We start from the raw sequence: 26,639 nt of genomic DNA, 5'->3' as shown, positions 1-26,639 counted from the left end.
TATAACTATGATTCAAATTTTCAAAACTTGCATTTTCATTCACCAAGTAAATTTTCTCCATTCATCATTCTCGCTTTGTGCTCGCTGCTACGTAGCCGAGCTGTTTTTTTTATTTTTTATTTTGAAGGTCACAACCGGAAGCTTTAATTTTTGAGGTCTGTGAAACTTGACGCTGATATTTCCGTACACCCCGTGATCTCCAAAACAACATAACAAAGTGGGGGAAAACATGGCGAGCGGAGAGGAGGCCAGAAGACGCCCCTCGGTAACCTCCTCTTCGGTCGGCCTGGAGGCTCTGTTCCCCGCCGGGACATCGGAGCACGTCTGCGGGGACGGAAACCCGGAGCTTGTCCGCCTGCGGGAGCGTCTTCAGGGTTGGCTATCGCAGTATGAGACCCTGCTGCTGTGGGTGCAGAGGCTGCTGGTCTGGGAGAGGCCGTTGTACAGCATCTCTGTCGCCTTGACACTCAACACATTATTCTGGTAACCGCAACTGGGTTCAATCACGCCTGTCGCCTCTCTGACAAGTCGATAAGGCTGCATTGAAGTTCATCGTTAGCTAGCTGGCTAACGTCAGCGCGGATATAACGAGTGAATGTCAAGACAAGTTAGCTAATCCCATGTCTTTAGCCTAATGCTAACGCATCCTGCAAGCCAGTTTAAACTTAATTGTGAACACGGATATTTGGGCGTCATTCATTAAACAGTATCAGGAAATGCATACATGCGCTGACGAAATAGAAAAGCGGTGTTATTTTGAGTAGTTACACCTGTTAGCTTTTGTTAAGCTTAATCCTAACAAACACTCATGTCATGCTGAGTGGCCCAGGCCCTGTTAACCAGCTGTCAGTGACAGCTTACTACTTTCTCCTGTCTCATATTATACAAGGCCAACGAAAAGAGGTACTGTGTAAATGTATTTATGAAGTCTAATGTGTAAAATTAGCTTACTGGCATTATAAGTGTGTTTATGATACTTGTATGTCAGTGTGTTGAACATAAGCCAAATGTTAGGCTGTTTATATGTGTCTCCACAGGCTCCTGTCCTCCACCTCCCTGCGGCCCCTGTTCCTACTGAGTGTGTCCCTGCTGGGACTGATGCTACTGGAGAGATGGAAGCCCAAGTTGCCTGTCATCACTAGTAAGCCCACGCCTTTATGTCATTTTAATCTGGTCCTCAAGTTGTATCACTTATTACCTAAGGAAATATTCACTGTGGTAAAATACATATATTTTTAACATGCCAATACTCACAAGCGCAAACCTTTGAACATTTGTGAAAGATCGTGTTCACCCTTCGAGGTTCTGTGGTAATCTTGAAAAAAATGCTTTTTATCTGCCTAACACAGTACACGTTTTGCTCATGATCTCCTGCTAATTGCGTGTTTTTCCTCTATGGCAGTTCAACATGCAGAGGCTGAACCTGTACAAAGGTGTGTAGTGTGTGTACCTGACAAACGCAGTACCTATAATAGTTTTTTCTGACGTTGCTCATGTGTCGCCTGAATATAATCCAAAATAAGAGCTTTTGTTAAATTGCAACACTGTGAACTCTGTCTTCATGTTTGACATTTTCCTCACGTGTGACATCATATCACTGTAGCTAATTTTAGGCTACCAGTCTAGTTTTGTCTGTTGTGTTTGTAGTCATCTGTGTGTGTCTCCCTCCCTCCACTGTCATAACATGAACATGGAATCCTACCCTACCTCTCTGAGCCATTGAAGTACAACCTCAAGCACTTTAAGTATAGATTTTTGTTCTTTACAAGTGTTGATTTTGCCACCCTCTCCCTGTGTTTGTGTGTGTATTCTTGTTTGCATACAGTGAAACGATGAGCGGGGAGCAGCGTCTGCTCAGCATTCCTGAGCTCAGCCACCACCTGGCTGAGAGCTACCTGACCTGCTGTCTGTACCTGCAGGAGATGCTGCAGTACAAACGACAGAACCACGGCAAGGTACAGACTGTTAAAAAAAAAAAAAACCGCATCTCATTCCTCACTGTCTTGAGTCATTGACAGAGAGACAGAGCTGCATGTGAAAGCAAACATTGCCAACAGTATAGCTGAAAAACCCTTTAAGTTTTGGGAATCCTCAAGGCGTGATACTAACTGCTGGTGCTGCATTTGCAAGAATTCATTTCTCCTCCATCGTACACAAACGCGTAAACACACCACACACCTACAGCGATGACACTTTCTCACTTCCTCCTCTTGTATCCCTTGCAGCCCTGAAGGCGTGGTAGCCTAATTTCTCTCTTTTGTTCTGTTTCTCAGTTCTGTGTGATGATGTGCAGCGGCTGCTTTGTACTTGCTATGGTTGGACATTATGTACCAGGAATCATGATCTCCTATATTATAGGTGAGTCTCTTCGTGCTTAAGTGCCACAAAGAGTACTGTTTTACTAAGCCCTTAATTTGCATGTTTATTTAATAGGTCATGCTTTTGTTTTAATATCCTGTAATGTTGTATCTCTTCATCATCCATGGATCAGATAACTGGTTTCTTATTACAAAATCTGCCATTTTACATAATATAAACCCTGTGTCGATTTGCAGCATCTGGTTTTGATACTTGTGAAGAGTAGAGACCGTATTTTAAAATTGTGAGTGTTTTTTTTCTGTGCGCCTGCTCAGTCCTGAGCGTGCTGCTGTGGCCGCTGGTGGTGTACCACGAGCTGATCCAGAGGATGTACACGGGCTTGGAGCCAATCCTGATGAAACTGGACTACAGCATGAAGGGAGATACTGAACACCGCAAGCACGACAAGAGGAGTGAGTGCTGCTGTGAACCTCTGCAGATCACCTTTCTTTTTCCTCAGACTGAACCTCAGACACAAACCACTGCAAACACTGAAAGAATAATAGCCATTGTAACACCACCTGTTACATAACTGTGTAAATGGGACCGTGCCGGCTTTCAAGGAAGTGTGATTACAAGTTTCTCTGCTTGCATTCGTTCCTCGATCCCATATCTCTCATACAGGATTTCACGCTCGCTATCTTGTAGCTCATGTTAAGATGTGGTACAAAAGTGAGTGCCATTCCTTTTCTTTTTTTTTTTAAACAATTTCTTTTAGTCATAAGTGTGTTTTCTTTAACAGAGGTGAAGAAGGAGTTGGAGGAGGGTGACGAGCCGAGAGCCGAAACAGAGAGTGAGAGCGAGGAGGAGCTGTCTTGTTTTGCCCCAACGGTACAGACGCACACCTGTAAACACGACCCATGTTACAGAGCCACATAGAGTAGACTTATGAGAGAGTGAGGATGGGCTTTTGTTTTTAGAAGGAGATCTGAAGTATTGTGTAATAAATGTATATTTCAAGTATGACCACATTCCATTTGTGCAACTGTAGGACAGCCATAGTTTATTGATGTCTGGTATTCAGTCATTATGCTGTGTCCGTGGAATGAATTAAGAGCCAGTGTAATAATATCCATGTAAACTGTTGTAATGATGAACTCTTGATGATAAAGTCTGTTTTATATTCACCCTGAATATGTGAAGAAAGATGATGTTGCCTTCGTGTTTTAGCAGTGATGTGATTATAACACTGTGGTTTTCTTGCTTAGGTGGACGTGAAGACTACAGCTCTGGCGATGGCCATCACAGACTCAGAGTTGTCAGATGAGGAGGCATCCATCTTGGAGAGTGGAGGGTTCTCAGTGTCCAGAGCCACCACTCCTCAACTCACTGACGTCTCGGAAGGTAAAGGATCGCTCACATCAGTGACACGCTTCAGTTTATACCGAGTTTTCCTTTGGAGGAAGGTCAAAGGTTTGGGTCAGTTCAGCCCTGGGGCTAGTGGTTATTTATCTTTATCTTTGATTCAGTGGAGGTCATGGAAGTTCTGCTGATGTGAGCTCACTGTGTTGTGCAGCCACAGTAATCAAACCAGTCTGCCAGCTGAAAACTGTGCAGTTTTTGTTTTCAGTGTTCTTAATTACATGGCTTACATTACATTAATTTTTTGGTGTCTTGTCTCTTCCTGGACCCAGATTTGGACCAGCAGAGTTTACACAGCGACCCAGAGGAGTCCTACCTTCGGGATCTCCCTGAGTTCCCTTCAGTCGAGGAGTTCCCGTCCATCGAGCACAACCTGCTCCACTTTCCTCTGCAAGGTCCCAGCCAGGTTGGCGGAGCCCAGGCTGGTGCTCAGTCAGAGGGAGAACCACTGAGCCCTGCCAGCCTCCTTATCCAGCACCTAGCGTCCCCGCTCCACTTTGTGAACACACACTTCAACGGACACGGACGACCACCAGGGGGTGAGGAGGGCTTGTTTCCTGTGCCAGGCGCAGGGGAGGAAGCAAGGAGGCAGGGAGGAGAGGAGAAGGAAGCAGCAGTAACCCAGGGTGCACAGCGGTCCTTGGAGGCCCTGAGCGAGGAGATAGTGAGCACGGCCATTTCCACTGTGGTGCAGAACACTCTGTCAGCCCTGCTGCGCTCTAGCGAGGCCAGCGAGGACCCCTCACTGGCTGAGTTCCTTCCCACTGAAACCCCACCGGGCGCTCTGGAGACCTCCACCCAACCCACCGACACCACTGCTAACACTACAGTCACTACAAGAGGGGCGCTGGGTGCTGATGAGGAACTGGATGAGGCCATTACGCCAGAAAGCGGCGCTGGCACGGAAATGCCTGACGACACACTAGTTCCGACTGAGGAAGAGGACTTTGAGCTTCTGGACCAAAGTGAACTGGAGCAGGTGGACGAGGGGCTGGACCTCAGCTCTGACAGACAGCTGGTGGAAGGAGCTCCAGACACACCTCCGTCTCCTCAACATCAACCACAGTCATAGCTTCCCTGTTGCCTCCCCCCTGCCCCCACCTCCGACTGTTTTGTTTTTATTTGTATGTTAGAACTACATTATATCCATACATACTGCTATAAAACATTTATCAGAGAGTTTAACGCTGTTGGTTGTTGATAGTGTGGCAGACGGTTGAGATTACTCGGTCCATTCTGTTTTCATGTTCTCATATTACAGGGTCTGTTCAGCCTTGGTGCCTGAGTTGTTTCTAGTCCAGGACCATCACGTGATCGGGATCACCAGCTACTATCACATGGCATTCATGACATAGGTTTGATCTCTACGCTTAAATACAAGAACAAGAGCAGAAATCATCAATAATGCATTTACAGTAGAGTTTGTTGTGTTGATACGCTGAGGGTATCATGCAAAGTGAGCGCCGGCTCAAGGCAGAGCTCGGGTTAATAGTTATAGAGAAATCATTATTGCCAGGGGCTGCTTAGCATTCTTTTGGATGGTTTATCTAGCATTGAAATTTGCTTGGTAATTTAGCAAGCAAATTTCTCAACACTGTTCAAGTTCAGTCTCACGTCACAATAATAATGCCTCTATTTTCTACCTTGGCTAAGAGCTGAACCCTTCCACCTTGTTTTCGTTCAGAAGCAGATGTTTATCTAGATGGCGCTATGAAGAGTTGGAATGTTGGATTATATAACTATTAATATATACGATAAATTATTTAATTTAATTGTCAGTTGATGAAACTTTATCGATGAGCTGAGAGGGAGTCTGAAAGTAAATTGTATCCCCTCAGATGCCCATAATGATTGTATGATAAGCCTTTTATTGATGGCACCATGAACGTCCAGGTTTAAAAAATAGTTCCTTATTCCCAGAGTTGGATTTAGTCAAACAAAAGTATTATCTTTCACTTTATCCGCACCTCTCTACAGTTTTGACAGTAGCATTCAGTCATTAGTGGTATTTCACTTGTTGCCTGGAAATGGAAACTTAATCTTTGACATTGTTGGATGTTGACCAGTAGTAGATCTTTACCCATACACATAAGTGACTTTGATGTGGCAAGATAAAAGAATAGTCCCTGAATTTCCTCTGTGTGATTGATGCCTCGTTTTATTTTATAGTTGTGAATACAATTTAATTTCATACATCCACATTGTAATCGATCCAGATGCAATTGAATTTACTCTCGATCTACATCTTCGTTGACAAACACAGGCTTCTTGTTAGATAGTCCGATCTATACCTGACTATTTGTACATGTATAGTCATCACTGGGATGTGTATTTTTACCAAATAACCTCCTTTGTGCCACGACAAGTCCATGCATGCCATAAATCACGCATGTATTAACCATAATCAATATTTGAGGTCAATTTTCAAAAGAATGTTACTTTACCAGAGCAGATTTTTTCTTTTTTCTTTTTTTGAAGAGACATAATACTTCAATTATTCCCCATGTATCTGGCCGCTGCTGGGGAGAATTGTCGACATGTCAAAAAGAAATCTAGCACTATAATCGACTGAATGAAGAGGCCCGTTTTTGCTTTCGTAAACCACTCAGCATCCAAATCTCAGGGGTGGGTTGTACAAATTGATTATAACAGACTATGTGTCCATTTCCCGACTTGTCGTAGTGCATTGTATTTGTACTAACCTTTCCTTTTTTTTCAGTCAATGCCTCCTTGTGTATAGTGTAGAAATGCTAAAAAGGAACGTGTATATTCTGCATGTAAAAAACAGCACTCTGTTCAAGTTTTCCTTGTCAACTGACAAAGTACTGCACAATTTGTGAGCTAAAAAAAAAAAAAAGTCAATTTGAATGTTTCAGGTTAAAAGAGCCCATTAAGTTCAGTTTGTTTGATATTTAATTATCAACGAGGGGAAGACAAGTTTTGATGTGTCCTCATTTGTAAAAGACTACCCAACTGTAAATGGGTGGCAAGTGATAACATCAGATTTAGAGGATATTAACAGACTAGTTTGTGTATGGTTGTAGTGTGTTTTATGCTTAAAATATGGCTTCTTGAACTATATAAAAAAGGCACTTACTGAACTGTACAATTTTAAAAAAAAAGGAATATATTTTCTAATTTCTCCTTTTTCCATAAAGTACTCAGTTTGATCTTTTACATCTAAAAATATAACAGCTATGGATGAGTTTCACAAAGCGGAAAAGATTTATTGTCATTAAACTGGTAAAATGAAACCTGCAACTCCACATGTGAAACTAAGAGAATAAAAGAACAAACTGAAACAAACTTTATCTGGATTATTTCCTTTGAACATCTACTTCTAACCTGCGTTTTTAGTCTGTGAAATATCAACTCTCTTCCTTCTTCATAACAATCGTGCAATTTCCTGATGCAAGTTCTTTCTCCTGGAAAAGAAAAACAACTCCATTAGTAATCAAGAAGCATTATAGTATGTTTATGTGCTAATAACACATTGTACATATAAGAATGCATGTTGTGCAGAATTACTCAGTAATTGTGTAACTTAACATACCTGCCTGAGTTCATGAGCAGAAAGCCGAAGTCTGTCCTTCAGCTCATCACCAACAGTCACATCGAACAGCACGGACCATTTACCATCCTTGAAGGTAACTGGAACTGAGAGGACAATGCCATCTGGGAGATTATAGTAGCCTGCAAGTAGCCAAAAATGATCCCATTTCAACGGTGGCTAGATCAGTCAATATTAGAGCACAAATATGGATTTGAAGTAAAACTGCATTCCAGCCCTTGCCAATGTCTGAGGTCATTTTGTCACGCGTTGTGCTTGGCTGTGTTTCTACCTGGGCATAGTACACCCAGAGAGAAGATCTTATCTGGAGTACAAGTGCCATTCCAAGCCTTTAGGGTGGTGAGGATCCCATTGGCAGCTGACATGGCAGCTGCTTGGCAGGTCTTTGAAGCCACAGCTGCACGCTGACAACGCACCAAGTCTTGAAAGTCTGTCTCCAACCATTTCCTGGAAGGAAAAAGGAGATTATTGGCGTTTTGGCATATCCCAGCTCAGGATGTTTTTAGAGCATGCTGTATCTGGGCCATATTGTGCAATCAACACTGGCATTGACTGAAGTCACAGCAGGGTATGGCTTGGCAGGCAGTTTTGTAATTTGATGGTAGATCTGTGCCAGACGTCATCATATTATGGTTTTTTTTTAACTTGCCAAAAAGCAAGTTCATTGGAGTTAACCAATACAGTGAATGCAGTAAGGTATATAAAATAAGTTAAATAACATTAATCTAGTGTTAAACACACTAAAAATAATCTGTCACTATTGATCTCAAGCACTGTTGCATATTAATACTTACAACTTATATAAAATCTTTTTGTTTTTGTAACAAACCTGTCATAGAAAATCTTGAAGAGTGACTGGGAAAAGAAAGCCGGTCCTTTGATTGCCCCATCATAGTTGAAAACCTTTGCCCTCTGCAGGTCAATGCAGAAACTACCACTGATGTTCCCCCACACGATGACATCTGTAATATCTAGAGTAGAAGAAGAAGAATGGGAAATTGTCACTGAATGCAATGAGATGCATTGGAGGGATGGGTCAAATGATTTACAGAAACTACCTGACGCCTTAACTTTAAGCTTCTTTGCGATTATAGCCCTGGCTTCATTCTCCAGTTGAGTTGCCGTGGTGACAAATTGGTTGCTGTCAATGGAGCGGGCATTGTCCACAAGAAGCGAGCACCTCAGGTTGACAAATGAGTCACCGGACACGATCACCTTCACCTCCTTTTTGGCCCTTGTGTCAATCAGCTGTCCATACTCTCTGTAGCGGTCTGAGATTTCCTTTACTTTCCTCCCACTCTCCTTTTCTTGCTCACTCCCATTCTCTGTATTTCTCTCATCAGACCAGCACTCATCCAGCATGAGGATGACATCCGCCTCTCGGAAGGCTTGCTCCAGATCTGTGTGAATGCTCACCTGTGAATAAATAGTTACGTGGCTTTATTTTCCTTGCGTATGATTAAAAAGGAAAATTTATAAAAAAAGGCCTATACCTGATGGAGCAGAGGGAGTGCAAGGTCCTCCGTCTCCATCCTTAGCCCCTGCAATCCCTCCTCACCCCCCTCCAGGTCCAATAGGTGGAGGCTGATTGCAGTGGGGTGGGGGAACACTTCAGCAGAGAGCAGATTGGGGATCAGGAAGTGGCAAGTAGGACTGAGAGCACTGGAACAGTATGGGAAAATGTACACATAATCCGTCAGCTGAGAAACATTTCCACAAGTGTCTAATTTCTTTTTCTTTGGTTTTGAGTTTTTCAGACGAACCTACCTGCTGATCCATATGTGAAGGGGTTTGATAAGACTGGCACGGTGCTGCTCCTCCACAATAAGGTTCATCTTGGTCTCCAGATTCTCTGCTGCAACACTCAGCATTATATCTGTAGGCATGTCTGATGTGACGCTGTAGTAGTCCTGCACAACCAGCGAAGAAAGAACTGGCAGGTTTGGAAGTTTGAGCTTGGAAGTGACATTAATTAAGAAAACCTAATTTACGCCTACCTGACAATGCTCAAGGAAATCACTGAAGCCCCCTAAGAGCATCCCCTTGCCCCCTTGATCCACCAGTTCCCTCCAAACCAAAGGAGACTTGTCGTGCTTCCAGCCATTTCTTTTGCAGGTGGCGTCCAGCCATCCCTGCCAAATGAATAATTAACACGAAGAATATACTCATGGTTTATACATTAATGACATCTAAAGAAGAAAACTCACCTTCCATTCATCTGGAAGGATGGAGATCTTATGGGCCCTTAAGTTTGGCAGAGACCGCTGGAGAGCGTCTGCCAAAAGTTCCGCTTTGGCAAAATGGGGGCAGTCTGTTTTACCTGCAGAGAGTGAAACTATATAAATAAGAAATTTTCTACACAGTTAATCTCTGAAAGTTCAAACCTAAAATCAAACTTTACCAGCAAGCACAAATTTTGCCATTCTATGAGGGTAGCGTTGGTTGCTAGGAAACCGTAGATGTTGCGCTTATTTGAGTCCGGGTCGGAAACACAACAGGAAATATCAAGACGTGTTATAAAAAAGGGTCAAAGACTGGCTTTGTTAACAATGCGCATAAATAATATACACCTGATGCTTTATATTAACGATAAAAATTATTTATTATATTTCTTATATTATTAGTTTGAAAGTCCATGGTGCGCTACGTTGACAGGGGGAACAGATATGGCAACGCACACAGCACGAACAAGCGTGTTGTGAGTGTGAACTGACCGGATGGGTCTAGTTTTACTCTACTGCAGCCACATTTCTCATCACTAAACCACTTTTTCGGTGAAATGTTACCTGGTGCAGCAAACGCCATGTGTTCCTTTGACACAGTCATTTGTATGTTAGAGAAATAAGGTAGGCAGCATCACTTAGCTAACCTTAGCTAATGTAACTAGCCAGTTGAAGGAGGCGGTCTGTTGACCTTGTTGACATCGTAGTAACGGTACTTTATAATGTACTATAATTTATACGTACGACCTAACTGCATAATGTAACTGTCTGTGCGGTTGAGAATGTAAAGTTGAAACAGTCAGAGAGGCATTAAGGCTAACTGAGTAATAGTTGCTCGTGTTTGACTACATATGCACAATTTTCTAATTAACGTTGTGGCTTGGACCTTAGATAGAAGCTACTTGCTCCACTGCTGCAATAAATTTGCATTCTTCCATTTTCACCCATTTAGCAGCTTTTAAGTTGTTCCAGAGCAATGTCTATCCGGGTGACAGAGGGGGTCATGAGGTGGGCCCTTCGCCTCTGCAGCCGCAGGTCTCCATGGACTCAGCGCAGTTTACTGATGACAGCATCGATCCGAAATACATCTTTCCCCAGTCAGTTAGCACACGTTTGGGGCAAAAGGCAAATCCAGCCATGGCGGGCTAGGAGTCTTGTCAGTTCAGTGAGGTCCTATTCAAAGGGGAGTATTCGCAGTGAGGATTTGGAAGAGAAGGAGATTCCCTCTTCTCCACTGGCAGATTTGCCTGCTGAGACCACCTCAGGAAAGATACAGACGCACTCCCCTTTCAGGGACAAACTGATGCGCTGTGTCTCCCCATCGGACGTGTTAGACCTCACCTGTCAATACGCACCCACAGTTCGACAGATCAGCAACTGCCTGACCCACATGTGGTCCATCGCTAAGAGGATGTCAGAGGAGCAGTGGCGCTATGAGATGCAGCTTATGTTTGAGCATCCTGCGTTCGACAGGCTACTGCAATTAGCCATGAAGAGTGTGGCCCACATGCACAATGAGGACGTGGCTTACTCTCTCCTGAGCATGGTCAGTCTGGGTGTGCCTCAACGTAGCCGTGTGGTCCAGGTTTTCCTCCGAACCTGCCAGGTAGGCAGTCAGAGATTGTCGATCAGCAAGCAAAGGTGTTTTCTTAACAGCACTATTTTTGTATTGTTGCTTATCTGAATGTGCTCTCTTGTCCGCTAACAGGAGAAACTAAATGACTTTGATGAGAAGAGCTTGTCCATCTTGGCCTCCTGTCTGGAACACATGGAGAGCAGCCCCAGTGTCAGTACGCTTAAGGAGGGCATGAGGTACAGCTCGTCAAATAATCATCAGACAAAACTGAGGCCTTTCTTCTAATTCCAAATTTGCCAGTTTCTTTTTCAGATTTATTTATATTCTCTGTTGTGGCTGTGTCCTAGGCTGGTAGTTGAGGCCCGTCTTCCCAGGATCAAGAAAGTTATGGCTCTCCAGACCATGATGCGTATGCTGGGGAGGGATGCCCCGCTGGATCTCAAAAGGAAACTAGAGGTCAGTTTATGAGTCTTGGTTTTGACCATATTTGGTATTCTTACCTGTAGCTGAATCGATCCCATTTTGACATTTGTGTTGTGCACATATTCCTTCAGCAAAAGGCTTTAACAATGACAGACCAGTTCAGCATTCCCAACGCCCAGTACATGATCACCACTATGGCCACAATGGGCTTCTACTCCAGACCACTGCTGGATGTCTGTAGTAAGAAGATCACAGGTAAAATATTTTTCCACAAGAAAATACAGTTAAATAATTAATAATTAAAATGAAATACATGGATTTCATATGGGATATAATATGGTCACAAATTGCCAGCATGAACATTGGGAACATTATCAACTGTAGCGCTGATGAGAAGACTATTATTTGGACTATTATTTCAAGGTCTTACCAATGGTGCTGTCTCTCTTTCCACATCTGTCCTCTCTGGTAGAAAACCTCAATGGAATCCCCTTCAACAGATTGCTTTCGGTGCTGCACTCATGCAAGGAGCTGCACTACAGGGATTTAGATCTGCTCACTGGCCTTTCAGACTATGTCACCTCCATGTTAGACATATGGACCAACAAACAGGTTCTGCAACAGACCCCTTATTGTGAAATTTTACATATGAGGTTTGTCCTCCGTAATCTATTTTATACACAAAAGACTTAAGTGTTCTTTCATGCCTACAATCACATAATAAGAGTATGAATTATATATTTTTTACAAGGAAGCTAGATCTTGTATATGATATTTGCCCGTCTTGTATCTTTGCTGTTTAGATTTTAATCTTCACTCTTAGACTTCCCTTCTTTCTGTTCAGGTGCTCCTCTTCCTGTCTGTGTTTGAGAGCCTCGTCTTCTGCCCTACACCTTTGATGGAGGCATATGCTGAGAGGGTGATCTCCAGCCCAGACGCCCTGACACTTAAAGACCTCCTCTGTGTCCTGAAGGTTTACTCCTCTCTGAACTACGATCTGCAGCACCGCAGACAACAGTAGGTCACTCAACATGTCTCCTTTTTTTTAAAATTTTGCCTGCTAATGTTACTCATTGCTTTATTTAAGTGATTTACTTTCAATTTACGTGACTATATCTTGCAAGGTTTGATGTCTGTGTTGGGTTTCATCTTGCTGTTCCAGGTTTCTGGATAGTCTCAGCCAGGCTCTAGACTCCTATCTGCCTAAGATGTCTGGACCTGCCCTTTTAAAGTCTGTTTTTCATCTGTGTCTACTGGGCCACTTCCCCTCTGCACCACTGGAGCAACTCTTGCAGAGTAGTACGGTGGAGCAGTTGAACAGTACACGTAAGACACTGAGCTCTCTCTCACACACACACACAGTTGTCTTTATTCTTTATTTCCTTTGCACTTGGATTTTTGAATTTCATCCAGCTCAACTTCTTGTGTTTCTCCTCAGCATCAAGATTTCTCCCGAAACAGGAGAAAATGTTTCAGACAGTAGATTTGTGTCTCCGTCTAGACCGTCCTCCTCTCCCTCGTCCCCTGACTGTCCCCCAGTCTGTCTTGGGAGACCCCGCACCCTCCAGTCCATCAGCCAACCAGTGGATCCTACAGAGCCTGCAGAGTGTGTTGAGGGACCGGGCAGACACACTGCTGGAGGAAATGGTGATGGTGGAGAACTACTTTATAGGTGAAGAGCATATTTGTGATATAGTGCCACAAGTGAAGATAATTGGGCTCATTATTTTGATAATTGCACTAAAATGCATTGAATGTGTCTGCGTTTTGCTCTGTCACTGAAGCTGTGCATCTGTTTGCTTTACAAAATGGCAACAGAAAACAATTTCATCAAGTTGTGAAACCGTGATGTGAGCAAACAGCTTTGTGTGTCGCCTCTCAGATGGTGTGATAACCAAACCTCTGCCAAACCAAACCTGTGTGACTGAAGCGAGCAGCCGTGAAGGAGGAGAGCTGCCTCCAGCAGAGAGCAGTCAAAGGTAAGATATCAGCATCAGCATGCAGTCGATAACATCACCAGAGTTGACGTTTGAGCACATCTGTAGTTGTATTTTACATGCACTTTTTTTTTTTTTCTTTTTTCTAATTTAATGTGCTCGTGTCATGTTTGGTGACGTCCGATTGCTGTGACGGTAGGTGGAGCGGATGCTGCGGGGGTTTTGTTCTGGCAATATCGGGCACTGACGCATTACGTGACCACAAACATCAAAGCTGATTCCAAAACTGGACAGAATATCTAAATTTCAAATGAACTCAGGGCTCTAAAAGCAGCGCTGCCTGTAACTTACATTTAACACCACAGTAATTGCAGCTTTTAAGTCCCATTTATGACAAATTTAAGGGTTTGAGTGAGAACATCAAGAACAACGTACTTACTTTGAGTGAACAATATGGTTTTAAACAACTTAAGAGTTGTTTAGAAACTCTGTGTTTTAAAAAAAAAAAAAGAACTTTGCAAAAATCTGAAACTAGTTTTAAAAAGTTTATCAAACTCTAAACAACCTTTATGAACAACATTTGAAATAGTTTGGATATAACTGTTTACCATTTTAATTTCAATGTACAGAAACCTTCCTCTTGGTTTCTTTTTAGTTTTATTTTTATTCTTTTTATTTTGTTCAACTCTCCACAGTAAGTCTCTCCAGCAGTCTTTTCATTTCTTTTATTTCTTTTATTTGTAAGGGGGCACGTAGAATATTAAACATAAATGTCACCAATTGAGGTATTGTGCTAAAGTTAGATTAAAGCAAATTTTCATGCACAGTCCCTCGGCAGGTCACAATTGAAACATGAACACAATGGCAGAACAGCGCTGAACAAACCAGACGAACAAGACAAAACTCATTGACTCATCTCTCTTATCTTATGTCTTTCTCACTGATTTTCTTTATTTTTTTAAATCTGGATTTTGTTAGTTGTTCTGTTTTAAATCAGTCATCCAGTGTTTGATCCGAATGATCAGTTTTTGAGGTATGTAATTTGTTGTTCGTATCACACAAAGCCTCTTCTGATCTTCCATCATTATGCATAAAAAATACCTTTTTTTAGAGATTAATTAAAATGAAAATACAGAACCAGACAAAAACCTAATGGAATCTGAAACTATAATCTCTCTGAGTAGAGATCTGTAATTAAGTATGTGTGAAAGGAGTCAGAAAGACAAACTGAAGCCACCATCTTCTGTCTGTTTCTCAGGTTTCAGTTTTTTGTCCTCCAGTGATGTTCTTCTAACCAAACCTCCACTTTCATCCTGTCATGCTGGTACCTAAATTCAAATTTTGACCTTTTTAAAGCTGACAAACCCTTTTCTTTATCTCATAGAACTGCAGTAATTTGTGCACCACTCTCTGGCTTTTGCTACGGTACATCCAATCCCCGCGGCCCGTTAGCAGTCAAGATTCGCCATCTGAAGATCTTGGGATATCACCCTGTCCTGGTGAGACTCGAGACTGTGACATGATCACAGTTTGATTTTTTTTATTTTTTCCTCTTCTTTTTGTAAGGATTTAGTAGCTGCTGACACTGTGCTATACCAATTTTTCTACATTTAGCTTTTTTTTCATATTCTGAAGTTGTTGAGCACTAAAATTCTCACATCTGAAAGGAAGTAGAAATTACACTTGTATAACCACAAACCTTCCATCAGCCACATGGTCCTTTCAGATATGAGTGTTAACACTTCAGCGGGCAAAATAGCAGCTGGAATGAACTATGCGCTAATTTGCTTTGGTATGTATTTCTAAATAGTGTGTTCCTCCATGAGAATGAGCTCGCTGACATTTACTTGAATGCTGCATCTCAGTGACAGTGAGGCTTACACCGGGTCTCACTTCATGTTTTCCAGGTAAGAGAGAGGGAGCTGCGGTCTGTCCCTGAGGAAAAGAGGACAGAGTTTCTTAAGGGTAAGATTTTTCCAGAAGACCACAGATCAGACACACGACCTGAAACTGATCAACTACAATGTTGAAGACAGATGTCAGCGGTAAATGGATGCGGTGATCATGAACACACGTCTCATTGCTTTGTAAACAGAAACAAATAAATCTAATGAAGTGTATAAAATCAATGTGGTCCCGTGAAAACTCGATTTTGAAACCAGTTCTCATCCACATGAAGGGCTGCTCATCCTTCTGTGCAAATACTGTTTGGGTTTTTTGTGTTCGCCGTGATCATCTAGAGCTTCTGCAAGATTTAAGAAGCCACATCCTGATGAAGGCAAACAACTGACATGTTTAATTTTTTTTAGGCGCCAATAAAACCTGTACGAGAGCAACTTTGACAGTCTTTATTCGCAATTTTAGAGGAAAGCCCTGCATTTTTTTCTTTGGGTGTGCACTCATTTCCCTGCTTAATAAAAGAGTCTTTCTTCACTGGAGGATTATCTGTGTGGGGTGGGGAAAGGAAAAAAAATCTTTTAACATAAAAAAGGTTTGTCTTTAATCATCTGTCCCAAAACGACTCAAAAAGCTTATAGAAACAGTATGTTAATCTTGCTGATGCTTGTGGTAGTAGATGAGTAAAACCGTGCAGCTAAATGAAACCAATAAAAGCCGTATGTGCCTTGCAGTAGCTGCACAGAAACTGCAAGGTGAGCAAGGTAAAGGTGGAGTCCCTTTGAAGCAGCCACATCTGCAGAAAGAACGAGGAGGGAAAAACAGTAGATGGGGGAAGACAGGAAACGATGCAGATTGTTATTGTTTGAAGTGTTTGCCTCTCCTCCTCTGATTCTCATCAACATAACAGAACTTCAGCTTCACAGAAATACGAGCATGCAAACTGGAAAAAGAAGTGTAATATGATGTCAGTGGTATTTTGATTTTTGACACCATGGGTTGCGGAGGCATATGATTGCCTTTTTTTTTTTTTTTTGAAAGAGTGATCTCTGACCCACATGATAACACAGAGATTTACAAGTTGAATGAACCATCTGTGGTTAAATACCCTCATTCAGATACCACCTTCTGTTTCGACCACAGAGATAGGGGTTCCAACGAGAGATGTGTGCGTAAAAGGTAGAGACAGTGAGGGAGTAAAACAGGAAACAAGCAAAACCAAAACTGTTGGGTATGTCTTTTTTTTTTTTTTTTTTTTTATTGTTTTATACAACCACAACTGTAAAGGGAAGTGCTACTTTTGCTGTGTAGACACAAAACAATAGCTACATGAACTTAAAACGAATTCTCACAAAACCTCCTCTCACAATAATGTTCTCTCCGGGGTGAGCTCCTTGCAAGGACGTCCCGTCTGTTCATATCTAAGTTAGTGGGTATAGATGTGCAAATGGTGAAGATGGTGCATGAGAAATCAGAAGTGTCGAGGTATAGGATTCTGAACTCCTTTCTTCTTCCTGCGATCCCTCGTCGCTCTGGGTTTGGTGTTCATGTAATCACTCTGGGAGTCCGTCTTCCTCAGCTTGACCTGGAGAGACACACAAGGGGCGGATTGAGCAGCGGCATTACTGCGTGTCCGTGCAGGACTGAGGTTCATAATGTAGCACGTACAGTAGGTCCTCTCAATTTTTGCAATTTTCTAAAGGCTGATGCCAGCAGGCCAAGAAAAATTCAATAAATGCAACAATTTCCCAGAACAGAATTGAATTCCTTTGGGAGGTGAGAAAGCTTTTAGAGGACTGTCTTAGACCATCTTAGTGGAAAACTGCCATTTTAAATAAAAAAATAAAAAAAAAAAAAAAGTCAAAATATCCGAATGAGTTTTACAGTTTTGCAGGCATCTTTCAATCCTCTGCCACATCATTATTTAGGAGTGGTTGTGGCCCACATTTGGCGCCAGCAGTAAGAGCCAAAATGTTACAGACTGCATTTGCACAAACCATTACATTAGTGCCTCTTTTTTAGCACCACACATCTACTCTATTCTCCAGCTGTAAAAAAAAAAAAAAAAAAGATTAAATTTCACATTTGTAATTGCACAAACCCTCTTAAACATTATCCAGTGTGTCAAAGGATGGGTCTTTTTTTCCCTATGTCTAAAGTGTTTGCTAGTTTTGTTGCTGTTGCTGTGCCATTTTAAAATATCTCCTCTGTGCATTCCTCAGTTGCGTGTGTTTGAGGAATATCTCACCCAGATGGCAATGGCGACGATGGTAGCGGTTATGCTGTAGATGCCGAGAAATGCAACCACCAGAATCCAAACCCAGACAAATCCATGGCTTGGATTTTCACTTGTGTTGCTGCTTTCATCGCAAACTTGTCCTGGAAGAAGCAGATTCAGGGAGCATTCAGTGTACTTTACTGTATGCACACACATTTAGAGACACGCGCTTGGTCCTCTTAGGAATATTTACCTTCTACAAGTACCTGGACCCTCAAAGTATTTTGTATTATTTTAAAGGGCGGAGGGAGTATGACTGTGCTGTCACACCAGTAGGTTCCATGGAGTCTGCTGTTCGCCCTGGTGAAGATGAAACTGACGGATTTATGTTGTTTGTCCTCGCACAGTTCCACGCCCTCCCGGCTGTGTGATGAAGAACAATCCAGTGTGTTGTTTTCAATGCGGCATGAAACGTTGGAGATCACTTGATGGTCCTTGATGAGGTGAAACATCATCTTTGTAGCAGTCACATTCGGGCACAGCACATGCAGGGGCCTGCAGAAAGTTTTCACCTTCTCTGGAGAGAAAGACGTGACAATTATTCAGGGTGCAATTTTATTCGGATTTCCCGATTGTAGGTGTCTCTTACACACTGTATAATATCAGATCTCTGGCTTAAAAACGCATTGAAAAACTGAAATAAAAACCAATCCTCTAAGCAGAGAGTCAGAGTAGCACAGTGTTGTGTTTGTTGTTGCAGTAAACCGTGTCAGGATGCTTGTGCCTTTGCTGTAACTAACACCAAACACCTTTGTAAAGGAAACGTTTTTTTTGGTTTTTTTTACAGCTACATCTCCTATAGAGATTGATTTACTTGCATTTAATTCCCCTAACTGAAATTAAGGCTTTGAAACTCGTCATTTCACAGCAACTTCACCCCCACACGGAATTTGTTCAGTAACAATCTAAGCACATTTAGCCATCCTCACATTTCACATTTCACCTGAAAAAAAAACAAAAAAAACAGAAATTTGCCATGTGAGTGGTATTCTTGACTCAGCCACTGACTGACTCAAGTTTGCTACACTCAAAGTTGCGGTGTGGGTGATGTGGGGTTAGGTGCTGCATGTAGTGGTGTTGAAATAAATGCTTTCTGCACTGCGTTTTAACAGCAGCTGTCCTAAAGTTGTATGTAAGTATGTTATTTGATATTACTTCGTTGACTCTGGTTCCCATTTAAATGTGGAAATACATGTATTCAGCCGGCATTATGAGCCTGTGAGGGTCAGCTAAGGTACTGATCAACAGGTAAACAATCAAGAAGTGACAATATATCCAATGTAAACTTTAGAGGAACGCTTTCATGTTCATGTTTTATGTGCCTAAACCTAACCAGAGAGATACCACTTCTGTAGTTTATCTATCTAAATACACTGATACACACACGCACAAAGAATCAGGGTGAAAACCTCAATGTTTACAAAGGAAACCAAACAGTCCTACTGTAACCACGTCTGCACAGTGAAGTCTCTTGTTCGACAGAAATTACTGTTTACTTTTAAGTTAGTCGCTTAGTTGCATTTTAGATGTAATTTCTAGCAAACTATAAGTATTTCTAGAAACAATTACACCCTGGATACTAATCACTATGAGCACAAGGATGACTTTAAAGTGGAGTAGACGTGATGCAGTCAAGTCTGTAACTTACCGTTGCAGGAGCATGTGCTCTCAGACTGAGTGGTACGAGATAACTTGCAGCCCAGGAGGATGAGGAACATCCAGCAAACACTCATCTTGATCTTTTGCACCGTGAGTGTGAACTTGCCTCCAGCACAATAATGTCCTCGAGGCTCTCCCTCATCACCTAAAAACTAGAAGCTCCTCCAGCAAACGACACTGAGCGTGTGCCGCAGAGGAACCTGATCCGTTACTCCGATATCATCAGCCCCGGTTCCATGCATGCGTTTCTTTGACTGTTACACATCATATCCTCCTTGTGTTTGATTGAAGCACTCCCACGGTGCAGTGCTGACTGAGCCTCACACACACTCTCTTGAAGGAAAACATCCTGTGACAGAAAACGCCTCCTCTTCTGAAGTTTCCGCACTCTCCCAGAGTTTGTGACCTTTTGATTCCTTAAGTGTTGGTACAGTAAGACGATGGTCATGTCTTCGCTTAGGCCGCAAGGTCATTGCTGGACAGTTCTGTTTCTGTCCCTGTTCATTTTTCTTATTCTGGGGCCTGTTTTTACATGTTGGTGTAGAATCTTGTTCTGTCTTAACTACCACAGGGCTGTAATAGTTATTGTGAAGCAAATTTGTACAGTAAAACAATATGGAATTGTCTAAACATATACTCATTTCATATTATATGCATAATATGCTTCATATTTGATGTGATTAAAGCTCCTGGTCACATGTAACTTCCCTGTAAATACCTTCATCAGAATTTTAATAAAGCATTTTCATTTGACAATAAAGAGGTTTGTCAAAATGTGCATTTTCTGCTGTGTAGCTGTACGTGTTTAAGCAGTATGAGAAGATGACTTTTGGAGCCACAGCCGGGGGAGGAGTGAGTGACCCAAAGTGCAATGACCCAGTGTACCATGTGGCAAAGTTTACTGAACACAAGGACAAGTGCCAGCCAGATATCGGACTGGTTTGAACTCACATTTGTGCGGCTGCCAAAGTGTCACTATCTCACTAGGAAACAAAGTCAGTCTGAAAAAGAAACTGCTACTGTTGTGACACTTGCGGAGAGAAAACACAGTGATTGTGCTGTGCAGCAATAGCAGCTAGTAGAGAAGGTTCCTCCCTAACACAGCAGAGCAAATCTAGAGTCTTCAACACGGTCACAAAGGTGAAGGTGCAATGGGTTTCTTTATCCACCAGATGGCAACAAAGCATTTTATTTTGATCAGCCTGTTGATAACAGTTTATGACTATTACAATACTGTAAAATAGCCACAATCTTATGTTAATTACACTTTTCTTCAGCGCCTCCTTGTTTCATGCAGGTTTCAGAGCAGGGATTAGGAAATACTACAGATTCATTGTGAAGTTGGAGGGTTTACAGCGTTTCCAAAAATGTTGTCTGTAATTGTACCCCTGGAAATGGATGAGGGGGATTGACGGGTTAGTAATGCCATGTGCCCATATGGATAACGCACAATAATCTCCTAATCTGGAACATGTCCCTTTTGTCTGGTGGTGGTGGTGGTGGGGGGGGGGCACCCTGTGTGGTTTAATGGCTCCTTAACTTTTTTTTCTTATCCAATTATTATTATTATTATGTTGAGTTGGAGGGATGATGATGCTGCGTTCACTTTTCCTCCAAGAATCGTATATTTTCGAATTTACAGTCTTTAAGATATCTTTTTTTTTTTCAATCAGGTGGTTTTGAGAAGGACCCTGACTCAACAGTGTATAAAATCTGTTCTAAGTTAGAAAGCACATAACGCTGAATGACTTTGCATTTAAGCGGCGGGATGAAGAGATGGAGGCGATTACGTAATTTTAGTTTCCATCAATTAATCAGCAGAGAATCGCTTTAAAAAAATTAAAAAAAAAAAAAAAATGTGTCAGCTGGTCAACTCGGACAACGCCGCAATCCATCTCTTCCCCGAGTCGCAACTGCTCCTTTGCTAGGTCATTCCTCCTCTCCGTGTTCAAGCCTTGGTATAAGATATTCCCCACGGCCCGTGAAGGCAGCGCCGGATCCTGGGCTGGACAGGAAACGACGGAGACGCGCAGCGTGTCTCCTCATCAGCTCCGGGAGAGAAGAATGGGAAAGGGAACAGGGTCTTGTATGTAGACGAGGCAGCGTGTGAAAACATGAGGGCCACCGGCGGTTTTTGACCACTTACCTTTTTAAAGATCATTTCACATATCATAAAAGGAGTTTGCTTCTTGTTCCCCTGAGGACGGGGATATTTGCTCCCATTGGACACCACAGGGGAGGAGAGGAGAGGAGAGGAGCCTCTTTGTGAATCCCATTTGACTGTAAGTGGGGTTTTTTTTTCTTTACTATTCCGGCATGTTTTTATTCCCTCACGCCTTTTCGGTCTTTCTAGAATAAACATACTCCCGGGCTGAAAATGTCAATCATAGGGAGATGTCAGATTATTGTGCCACACACTGGCAGCCCGGGCTGGATGGTGGAGAGTGCTTCTTACAGACAAGGGCCACCAAACAGGGGTGTGTGTGTATGTTGTTGCTTGTTAGAAAAAGTGTTTAGGCTGTTTGAATGGGGGGGTTGAATGCCTGAATGCCCCCCCCCCCCCTCCCTATATGCGGCCATTGAACAATCCCTTTCTTGGAGAGAAAGGGTGTGCAGCGTTTGGGCCGACTGGGAAAAGAGCCGCAGCTTCTGTGGGAGTGACATTTGAACATGAGCCCATTGTTGTGATGTATTTATTAGTTTTTATTAGCAAAGCCCGGCCTTGTGACTCTGCTGTGGCCTGGCTGGGGCTGTTTTCAACCTCATCCTCCTCCTCTGCATCCAGCAGAGGGGATATGTGCAGTCTCCACCCTGTTCAGCGGGAGGAGGCGATGGGCTTCTGGTAATGGCCGATGCCTTTGTCGCGGTGGTGTTTATATCCTGCTGGCGCACTCATGAAATACCTTGTTTTGTGTCTTGGAAAACACGCAAGATAAGTGGTAATAGATGGTAGAGAGCCTGGGTTCAGCTCATTATTAGCCGCCTCCCCTCACAAGCAGTTCATCAGCACTGTTTTAATCCCCTTTGTTGGATGAGGCCGCCGGCAGCAGATTGGATAACAGGCAGCCAGTTTGACCAGTGGCTGTCCCCAATCTAATGCCAGCATCCACCTCAGCTAGTAGTGATTACTGTAAAAAACATGCATTTGTTCAGAAGCCTGGTGGAAAAGTTAAACACTTAATACTGTGCTGCTGCTGCTGCTGCTTCACTGGCAGAAATAACCAGAGCCTCCCAAACAAGCAGCTGATTGTAAATGACTTGAACAAGCTTCTCCCCTGGGGTCATGCTATGTTTCTCCCTCTCTGCTTGGAGCCTCAGACTTTTCAGACATTGGCACTGGAAAGATAATGACCATTCACTGACCGTGGAGGTGGTGGTGGGGGGGGTTCAAAGGTCATCTGAAGAGGAGCTGCACGCCATGCCACTGTCTGACTACCATACAGACCCAGGAAACATTCCCTGTGTGTGTGTGTGTGTGTGTGTTATTTTTTTCACCACCAGTGCCAGACAAGGACAGATATTTAGCTGTGTCTCTTCACTTCAAGGCTGAAGGCAGCAAAACAAACAAAAAGTGCTGAAAAGGAGCCACTAAGAAGCCACTTTGCCCTGCCTTTATTCCCCCCACAGTGGCATTATAATAGACCGTCTGTGTCCTCAAGGCACGCTTGATTTGCATCCACAAAGGACTAGACTCGAAGCACATTATTCTGGGCATTGAGACAGTGCAGCAACAATGCAACCCATTCGCTTACAGTGCAGTTAATGGGTTGAAAATAACTACTGGCCTTCTGGTTGCTCCCCCTCAGCCAGATGCAGGAAAAAAAGCAGGAGTTTGGAGTCAGATTTCACTTTCTGTTTCGTCAGAGACAAAGAAGAGGACAGAAAATGTATGATGCCCAAAGCACATGTGGAAACCCCAGCGCTGTGTTGTTTGTGTTCCTTTTGGGCATTGTCGTGCTGTGGCTCTGTTTCCTGTGCTGTGTCCAATTATTCGTGCGTTTCTTAAGAGCTTAGTTATCAGCTGGTTATTTGACGTGAGGATTTGAAAAAATCTGCCCTGTTTTTGATGTTAGAGGCAACTTATTTTAGGCCTGTGGCCGAACTCCAACAGGTTGTAGCAATTTTGCACAATTTTCAGCAAGTGCCTGTTTTATTTCAAATGTGTAACCAACCTTAAAAACAATGTTTTGTAAAAGGCACTGATGCAAACAACTTAAAAAATAAAAAAAAAAGAAGCAATGAACATAAAGACAAACATAATCCAGCACCTTGTGTAATAGGATCATACAAGACATTTACTCAGTAGGTTGAATTATCCTGAAGTCACTGCTTTCAGCTCAGTCATGGATTAAATTTCTCGCCACAGAAGTAAAACACATGTTGGAACAGAGTGTGTCATCTCACTGCCCCCATTCAAAAGCACATGTAAGGAATTTATCACTGTCAGCTTTCTCTCTCAAGGCTTGTTGGAAAGAGAACCCAAGGAGATAGGGGATATATTTTTGGGGAGAAGAAACGGCTCAAAATACATAACCAGAAACATGGTTTTCTCATTCGTCCACTCTGTCTTCTTTTGCCAAAAGAGGTTGGCAAAAAAAAAACCCTTCTGCTCTCCTCCTTCCAGCCCTCTGCCTCATTTTATCCTTTTTTTGTACACTTGACTTCCTTGATTAGATGAGAAAAACAGTTGTCAAAGAAATTTTGGTCTTGAGGAATGATCCCCAGAGACTGTGTGCGTTAGAGAAGAGAGATTTGAAAAGCTATTCTTGGTTTGTGTGTGTGTGTGTGTGTGTTAGCATCTCCTGCGAGCTGGTGTGTCCGTCTGTCAGCATTTTTACGGGCTCTGCTGTGCGAGTTGCAAGGGCTATGTCTGACCTCGGCCCATCCATCCACCCATGTCCATGGGCATAATAAGATTAAACTGCACAAAAGCTCCAAAGATGAGAGGCTGGGGGCGGCGGCGGCGGTGGTGGTTGGTGTAAGGTAACCCAGGTTGTCTTACAGCCGTGGGTGTAGGTGGGTAAAGCGAGAGCAAGGGGGAGGATGGCACTTCAAACGCAGCCTTCAACACACACTGACGGAGAGCCGGAGGGGAGAAGGAAACCTGATATTTCCTCCCTGATAGGAGGCACCTTGGCCTGGGTTGGCTTCAGGGACTGGAGAATGTAAATGCCACCAGCTGCAGCAGGGCTCAGCTCCATGTTGCCAGACAAGATGCCATGCTATGGGTGTGTGTGTGAGTGAAGGCAAGAGAGAAAGTGGCTATGTGTCATTCCACTTGGGTGTGTCCCTCCTCTTGTCACCGACACGTGGTCCCGGCCTGTATAGCGCCTTGTTCTGGTAACATTTTGCTGACCTTTGGTGGCAGCTGCCCCTGCCATTTGGAAACAAAGACAAATGGCTAACCAGCCCGCCTGTGGCCTCTGAAACCTCCACTTCTCCAGATAGCGGGCTGCTCTTCCTGTTGGCCTTTTCATGCACACGTAGAAACTTACATCAGTGCCCTCTGTGACAGGAAATCAATTGTTTGGGATCCACTTGCAGCCCTTTCTTATGCGATGATTGATTTGTGTTCTACGACAAGGTGGAAGCTGCGCATGCTTTCACTTTGTTTCGGTAATAAACACGCACCCCTGTGAAGGTGGCACTGAACCGATGTATGGGCAGGGAGGCATCTACTCTGTGGCTGCACTGCTGATTGGAGTAGGCAGAAGGAGGGCATCCTCCTCTCCTTTCAGGGCAATACATGATCTGGGTCCTCGTTCAGCAGGTGCACTCAAGCGCACAGATGCACACACACACACACACACACACACACACACACCCTGCTATATAAAGACAAGTAAAGATACAAACGGCGAGGATTGACCTACCATCGGATCTTCTAACTGTGCCATTGGGTGAACGCTTTCTCCTGCAGTGCTTCGCAGTGTGACGAGCGTCTGCATTTTTAGCACGGGTCAGTCCTGGTGGGATTTAGACTCTTAAAGGAAAAGTCCACTGTTATTTTTTACGATGAATTGTTGTAATGTTCCTTTTAACAGCCTCGTCTACCTTCCTACATTTCCCAGTTTTCCTTTCAGCAAGCACCAGAGGTTGGGTCTGCACCTGTTGCAGCCAGCTGTGAGGTAGAAGAGCGGGTGAGAGTTTCAGAGTAGAGAAAAACTGATAATTGCAGCCCCAATTACTCTTGCTGCAGCTGCATTGCATTCTGGTCTATTGAGCCCACTGCCTTTAAAGAAACTGATACCTGTCCTTCTTTTATGATGGATTTCTCCCTGTATGAGTAGAGGGTAGGCACCTGTAGAAAAAAATGTGGGTCCTTACTCTTTGAATCAGATAGAAACTAAAACTGGATGTTATCCGCTCTTGTTTTGAAGGGCAGATTTGTCCCTCACAGATGTCACCGATATGGTATCGCTCCACCTGTCCGTCACTCTTTATCTCCACACCACATTTTACCTGACCTGCTATGATACATATCCAACCTGTTGTAGTGTTTGTTCATTAATTGTCCCTTTCGCCTGCTCCCTCTTCCACTGTACAGTTTGTTTAAGCAGCTCAGGCGGCCATTAATCAGTGTGACTTTGACAAAGGCAGCTGGCTGATTCTCACTGCTGGGCTGTTGGTGAGGACCCCCCCCCCCCATCCCTCCTCCCCTCCCTCCTCCTCTACTGTATTATAGTTGGTCTGTTTCATTCACTGTTGTCAGGGGTCTTTGTTAACCTCACAGTGCACAGGACAGGAAACAGGGAGGGGGTGTTGTGGAGCACACTGTCATGACTGTTGCTCTCTGTCACGCAGTCGGCATGATCAACACCTGTGACTGCCACAAACCCCCCCCCCCCCCGAGGCCCTTTCTGAGCACCGAACTTTTAAGTTAAGTTGCACACAGTTGGGCAATCACCCTGAAACCTATCCCGACATCCAAGGTCGAGAAATGGGGAATCTCATCCCAGTGGGAATTCTCAGCTCGAATTCCAGCGGTCGCATCGGGTATCAGTGAGGTGAGCGGAGGAGGTGATTTATGGCATCACGTTTCTCTCTCTGTGTAATCCACAGCAAAGTCCCAGTTGAACATTCACCACAACAGTCACGGGACGGGTTGATGGATGGGACGGCCTGTCTGTGTGGATGGGCAGCCCGGTCCATGGATAATGGCTCTTTGACATGGAGACAGAGCATGGAAAGCTTAAGCCAAGCAGGAGTGCTTCAGAGAGAGAGAGAGAGAAAGAGAGAGAGAGATATAAGAGCACACAAAGTGCTAAGTCAGAGGAAACATTCATGCGCTGTCTTGGCTGGTGTAGCTGCTGTATAGGAAATATGCAGTATTGACCCAGGGTGATGTATGATCTGT

General features: G+C 43.4%; 5 protein-coding genes across 16 annotated transcripts in view; 3 read left to right on the top strand and 2 right to left on the bottom strand.

Annotated features, from left to right (window-relative positions):
• Positions 1 to 157: 157 nt before the first annotated feature.
• Positions 158 to 7,026, top strand: retreg2 (reticulophagy regulator family member 2). The gene is made up of 9 exons (XM_071464085.1): positions 158 to 483; positions 1,038 to 1,141; positions 1,403 to 1,433; positions 1,826 to 1,955; positions 2,274 to 2,358; positions 2,634 to 2,771; positions 3,101 to 3,189; positions 3,567 to 3,702; positions 3,993 to 7,026. The coding sequence occupies exons 1-9, from the start codon at positions 230 to 232 to the stop codon at positions 4,790 to 4,792; spliced, it is 1,767 nt and encodes a 588-aa protein (XP_071320186.1). The 5' UTR covers positions 158 to 229; the 3' UTR covers positions 4,793 to 7,026.
• On the bottom strand, positions 6,461 to 9,781 carry mdh1b (malate dehydrogenase 1B, NAD (soluble)). 4 transcript variants are annotated; one of them, XM_071464090.1, is made up of 10 exons: positions 9,693 to 9,781; positions 9,499 to 9,611; positions 9,289 to 9,423; positions 9,059 to 9,201; positions 8,785 to 8,953; positions 8,350 to 8,707; positions 8,121 to 8,262; positions 7,563 to 7,738; positions 7,278 to 7,377; positions 6,461 to 7,145 (listed from the first exon to the last, which is right to left on the bottom strand). In XM_071464090.1, the coding sequence occupies exons 1-10, from the start codon at positions 9,712 to 9,714 to the stop codon at positions 7,106 to 7,108; spliced, it is 1,398 nt and encodes a 465-aa protein (XP_071320191.1). In that variant the 5' UTR covers positions 9,715 to 9,781; the 3' UTR covers positions 6,461 to 7,105. The 4 variants fall into 4 exon arrangements, with proteins under 4 accessions (XP_071320191.1, XP_071320187.1, XP_071320189.1 ...); XM_071464086.1 differs by having other exon boundaries at positions 7,274 to 7,413; positions 9,693 to 9,780; XM_071464088.1 differs by having other exon boundaries at positions 7,278 to 7,413; positions 9,693 to 9,780.
• A 162-nt stretch (positions 9,782 to 9,943) lies between these two features.
• On the top strand, positions 9,944 to 15,882 carry fastkd2 (FAST kinase domains 2). 4 transcript variants are annotated; one of them, XM_071464084.1, is made up of 12 exons: positions 9,944 to 10,137; positions 10,466 to 11,119; positions 11,222 to 11,325; positions 11,437 to 11,545; positions 11,644 to 11,767; positions 11,985 to 12,124; positions 12,357 to 12,529; positions 12,675 to 12,838; positions 13,014 to 13,184; positions 13,395 to 13,491; positions 14,834 to 14,948; positions 15,357 to 15,882. In XM_071464084.1, the coding sequence occupies exons 2-12, from the start codon at positions 10,490 to 10,492 to the stop codon at positions 15,477 to 15,479; spliced, it is 1,950 nt and encodes a 649-aa protein (XP_071320185.1). In that variant the 5' UTR covers positions 9,944 to 10,137; positions 10,466 to 10,489; the 3' UTR covers positions 15,480 to 15,882. The 4 variants fall into 4 exon arrangements, with proteins under 4 accessions (XP_071320185.1, XP_071320184.1, XP_071320182.1 ...); XM_071464083.1 differs by having other exon boundaries at positions 9,945 to 10,137; positions 10,469 to 11,119; positions 12,951 to 13,184; XM_071464081.1 differs by having other exon boundaries at positions 9,945 to 10,137; positions 12,951 to 13,184.
• Positions 15,883 to 16,583: 701 nt separating this feature from the next.
• On the bottom strand, positions 16,584 to 19,603 carry LOC139609465 (T-cell-specific surface glycoprotein CD28). Its single transcript, XM_071464091.1, has 4 exons — positions 19,272 to 19,603; positions 17,817 to 18,140; positions 17,594 to 17,724; positions 16,584 to 16,930 (listed from the first exon to the last, which is right to left on the bottom strand). The coding sequence occupies exons 1-4, from the start codon at positions 19,354 to 19,356 to the stop codon at positions 16,817 to 16,819; spliced, it is 654 nt and encodes a 217-aa protein (XP_071320192.1). The 5' UTR covers positions 19,357 to 19,603; the 3' UTR covers positions 16,584 to 16,816.
• Positions 19,604 to 21,279: 1,676 nt separating this feature from the next.
• Positions 21,280 to 26,639, top strand: part of raph1b (Ras association (RalGDS/AF-6) and pleckstrin homology domains 1b) — a 38,594-nt gene continuing 33,234 nt past the window's right edge. For 4 of the 6 annotated variants that reach the window (XM_071464173.1, XM_071464172.1, XM_071464171.1 and 1 more), the window contains exon 1: positions 21,281 to 21,564. The gene's annotated coding sequence lies outside the window, so the exon portion shown is untranslated. Of the gene's footprint in view, positions 21,565 to 26,639 lie in introns of all 6 variants that reach the window. The other 2 variants (XM_071464168.1, XM_071464169.1) reach the window with 2 other exon arrangements.

The sequence above is a fragment of the Trachinotus anak genome, unplaced genomic scaffold, assembly GCF_046630095.1.
Source record: "Trachinotus anak isolate AG129_WGS33_773 ecotype Australia unplaced genomic scaffold, CSIRO_AGI_Tana_v1 ptg000026l, whole genome shotgun sequence".
Taxonomy (NCBI): Eukaryota; Metazoa; Chordata; class Actinopteri; order Carangiformes; family Carangidae; genus Trachinotus; species Trachinotus anak.
This window is presented reverse-complemented; position numbering and strand designations above follow the sequence as displayed.

What these genes read in the sequence shown, in the direction of transcription:
- retreg2 (XM_071464085.1), top strand. Translation starts at nt 230, where the DNA reads ATGGCGAGCGGAGAGGAGGCCAGAAGACGCCCCTCGGTAACCTCCTCT. An exon ending in AACGACAGAACCACGGCAAG is followed by an intron (nt 1,956 to 2,273) that starts GTACAGACTGTT and finishes TCTGTTTCTCAG; the next exon opens with TTCTGTGTGATGATGTGCAG. An exon ending in ACTCACTGACGTCTCGGAAG is followed by an intron (nt 3,703 to 3,992) that starts GTAAAGGATCGC and finishes TCCTGGACCCAG; the next exon opens with ATTTGGACCAGCAGAGTTTA.
- mdh1b (XM_071464086.1), bottom strand. Translation starts at nt 9,714, where the DNA reads ATGGCAAAATTTGTGCTTGCTG. An exon ending in ATTTCCTTGAGCATTGTCAG is followed by an intron (nt 9,202 to 9,288) that starts GTAGGCGTAAAT and finishes CTGGTTGTGCAG; the next exon opens with GACTACTACAGCGTCACATC. An exon ending in TCTGGGTGTACTATGCCCAG is followed by an intron (nt 7,414 to 7,562) that starts GTAGAAACACAG and finishes GGCTACTTGCAG; the next exon opens with GCTACTATAATCTCCCAGAT.
- fastkd2 (XM_071464083.1), top strand. Translation starts at nt 10,490, where the DNA reads ATGTCTATCCGGGTGACAGAGGGGGTCATGAGGTGGGCCCTTCGCCTC. An exon ending in CTGCAGCACCGCAGACAACA is followed by an intron (nt 12,530 to 12,674) that starts GTAGGTCACTCA and finishes TTGCTGTTCCAG; the next exon opens with GTTTCTGGATAGTCTCAGCC. An exon ending in TGGGATATCACCCTGTCCTG is followed by an intron (nt 14,949 to 15,356) that starts GTGAGACTCGAG and finishes CATGTTTTCCAG; the next exon opens with GTAAGAGAGAGGGAGCTGCG.
- LOC139609465 (XM_071464091.1), bottom strand. Translation starts at nt 19,356, where the DNA reads ATGAGTGTTTGCTGGATGTTCCTCATCCTCCTGGGCTGCAAGTTATCT. An exon ending in GGTCCAGGTACTTGTAGAAG is followed by an intron (nt 17,725 to 17,816) that starts GTAAATATTCCT and finishes TGCTTCTTCCAG; the next exon opens with GACAAGTTTGCGATGAAAGC. An exon ending in TCGTCGCCATTGCCATCTGG is followed by an intron (nt 16,931 to 17,593) that starts GTGAGATATTCC and finishes GTGTCTCTCCAG; the next exon opens with GTCAAGCTGAGGAAGACGGA.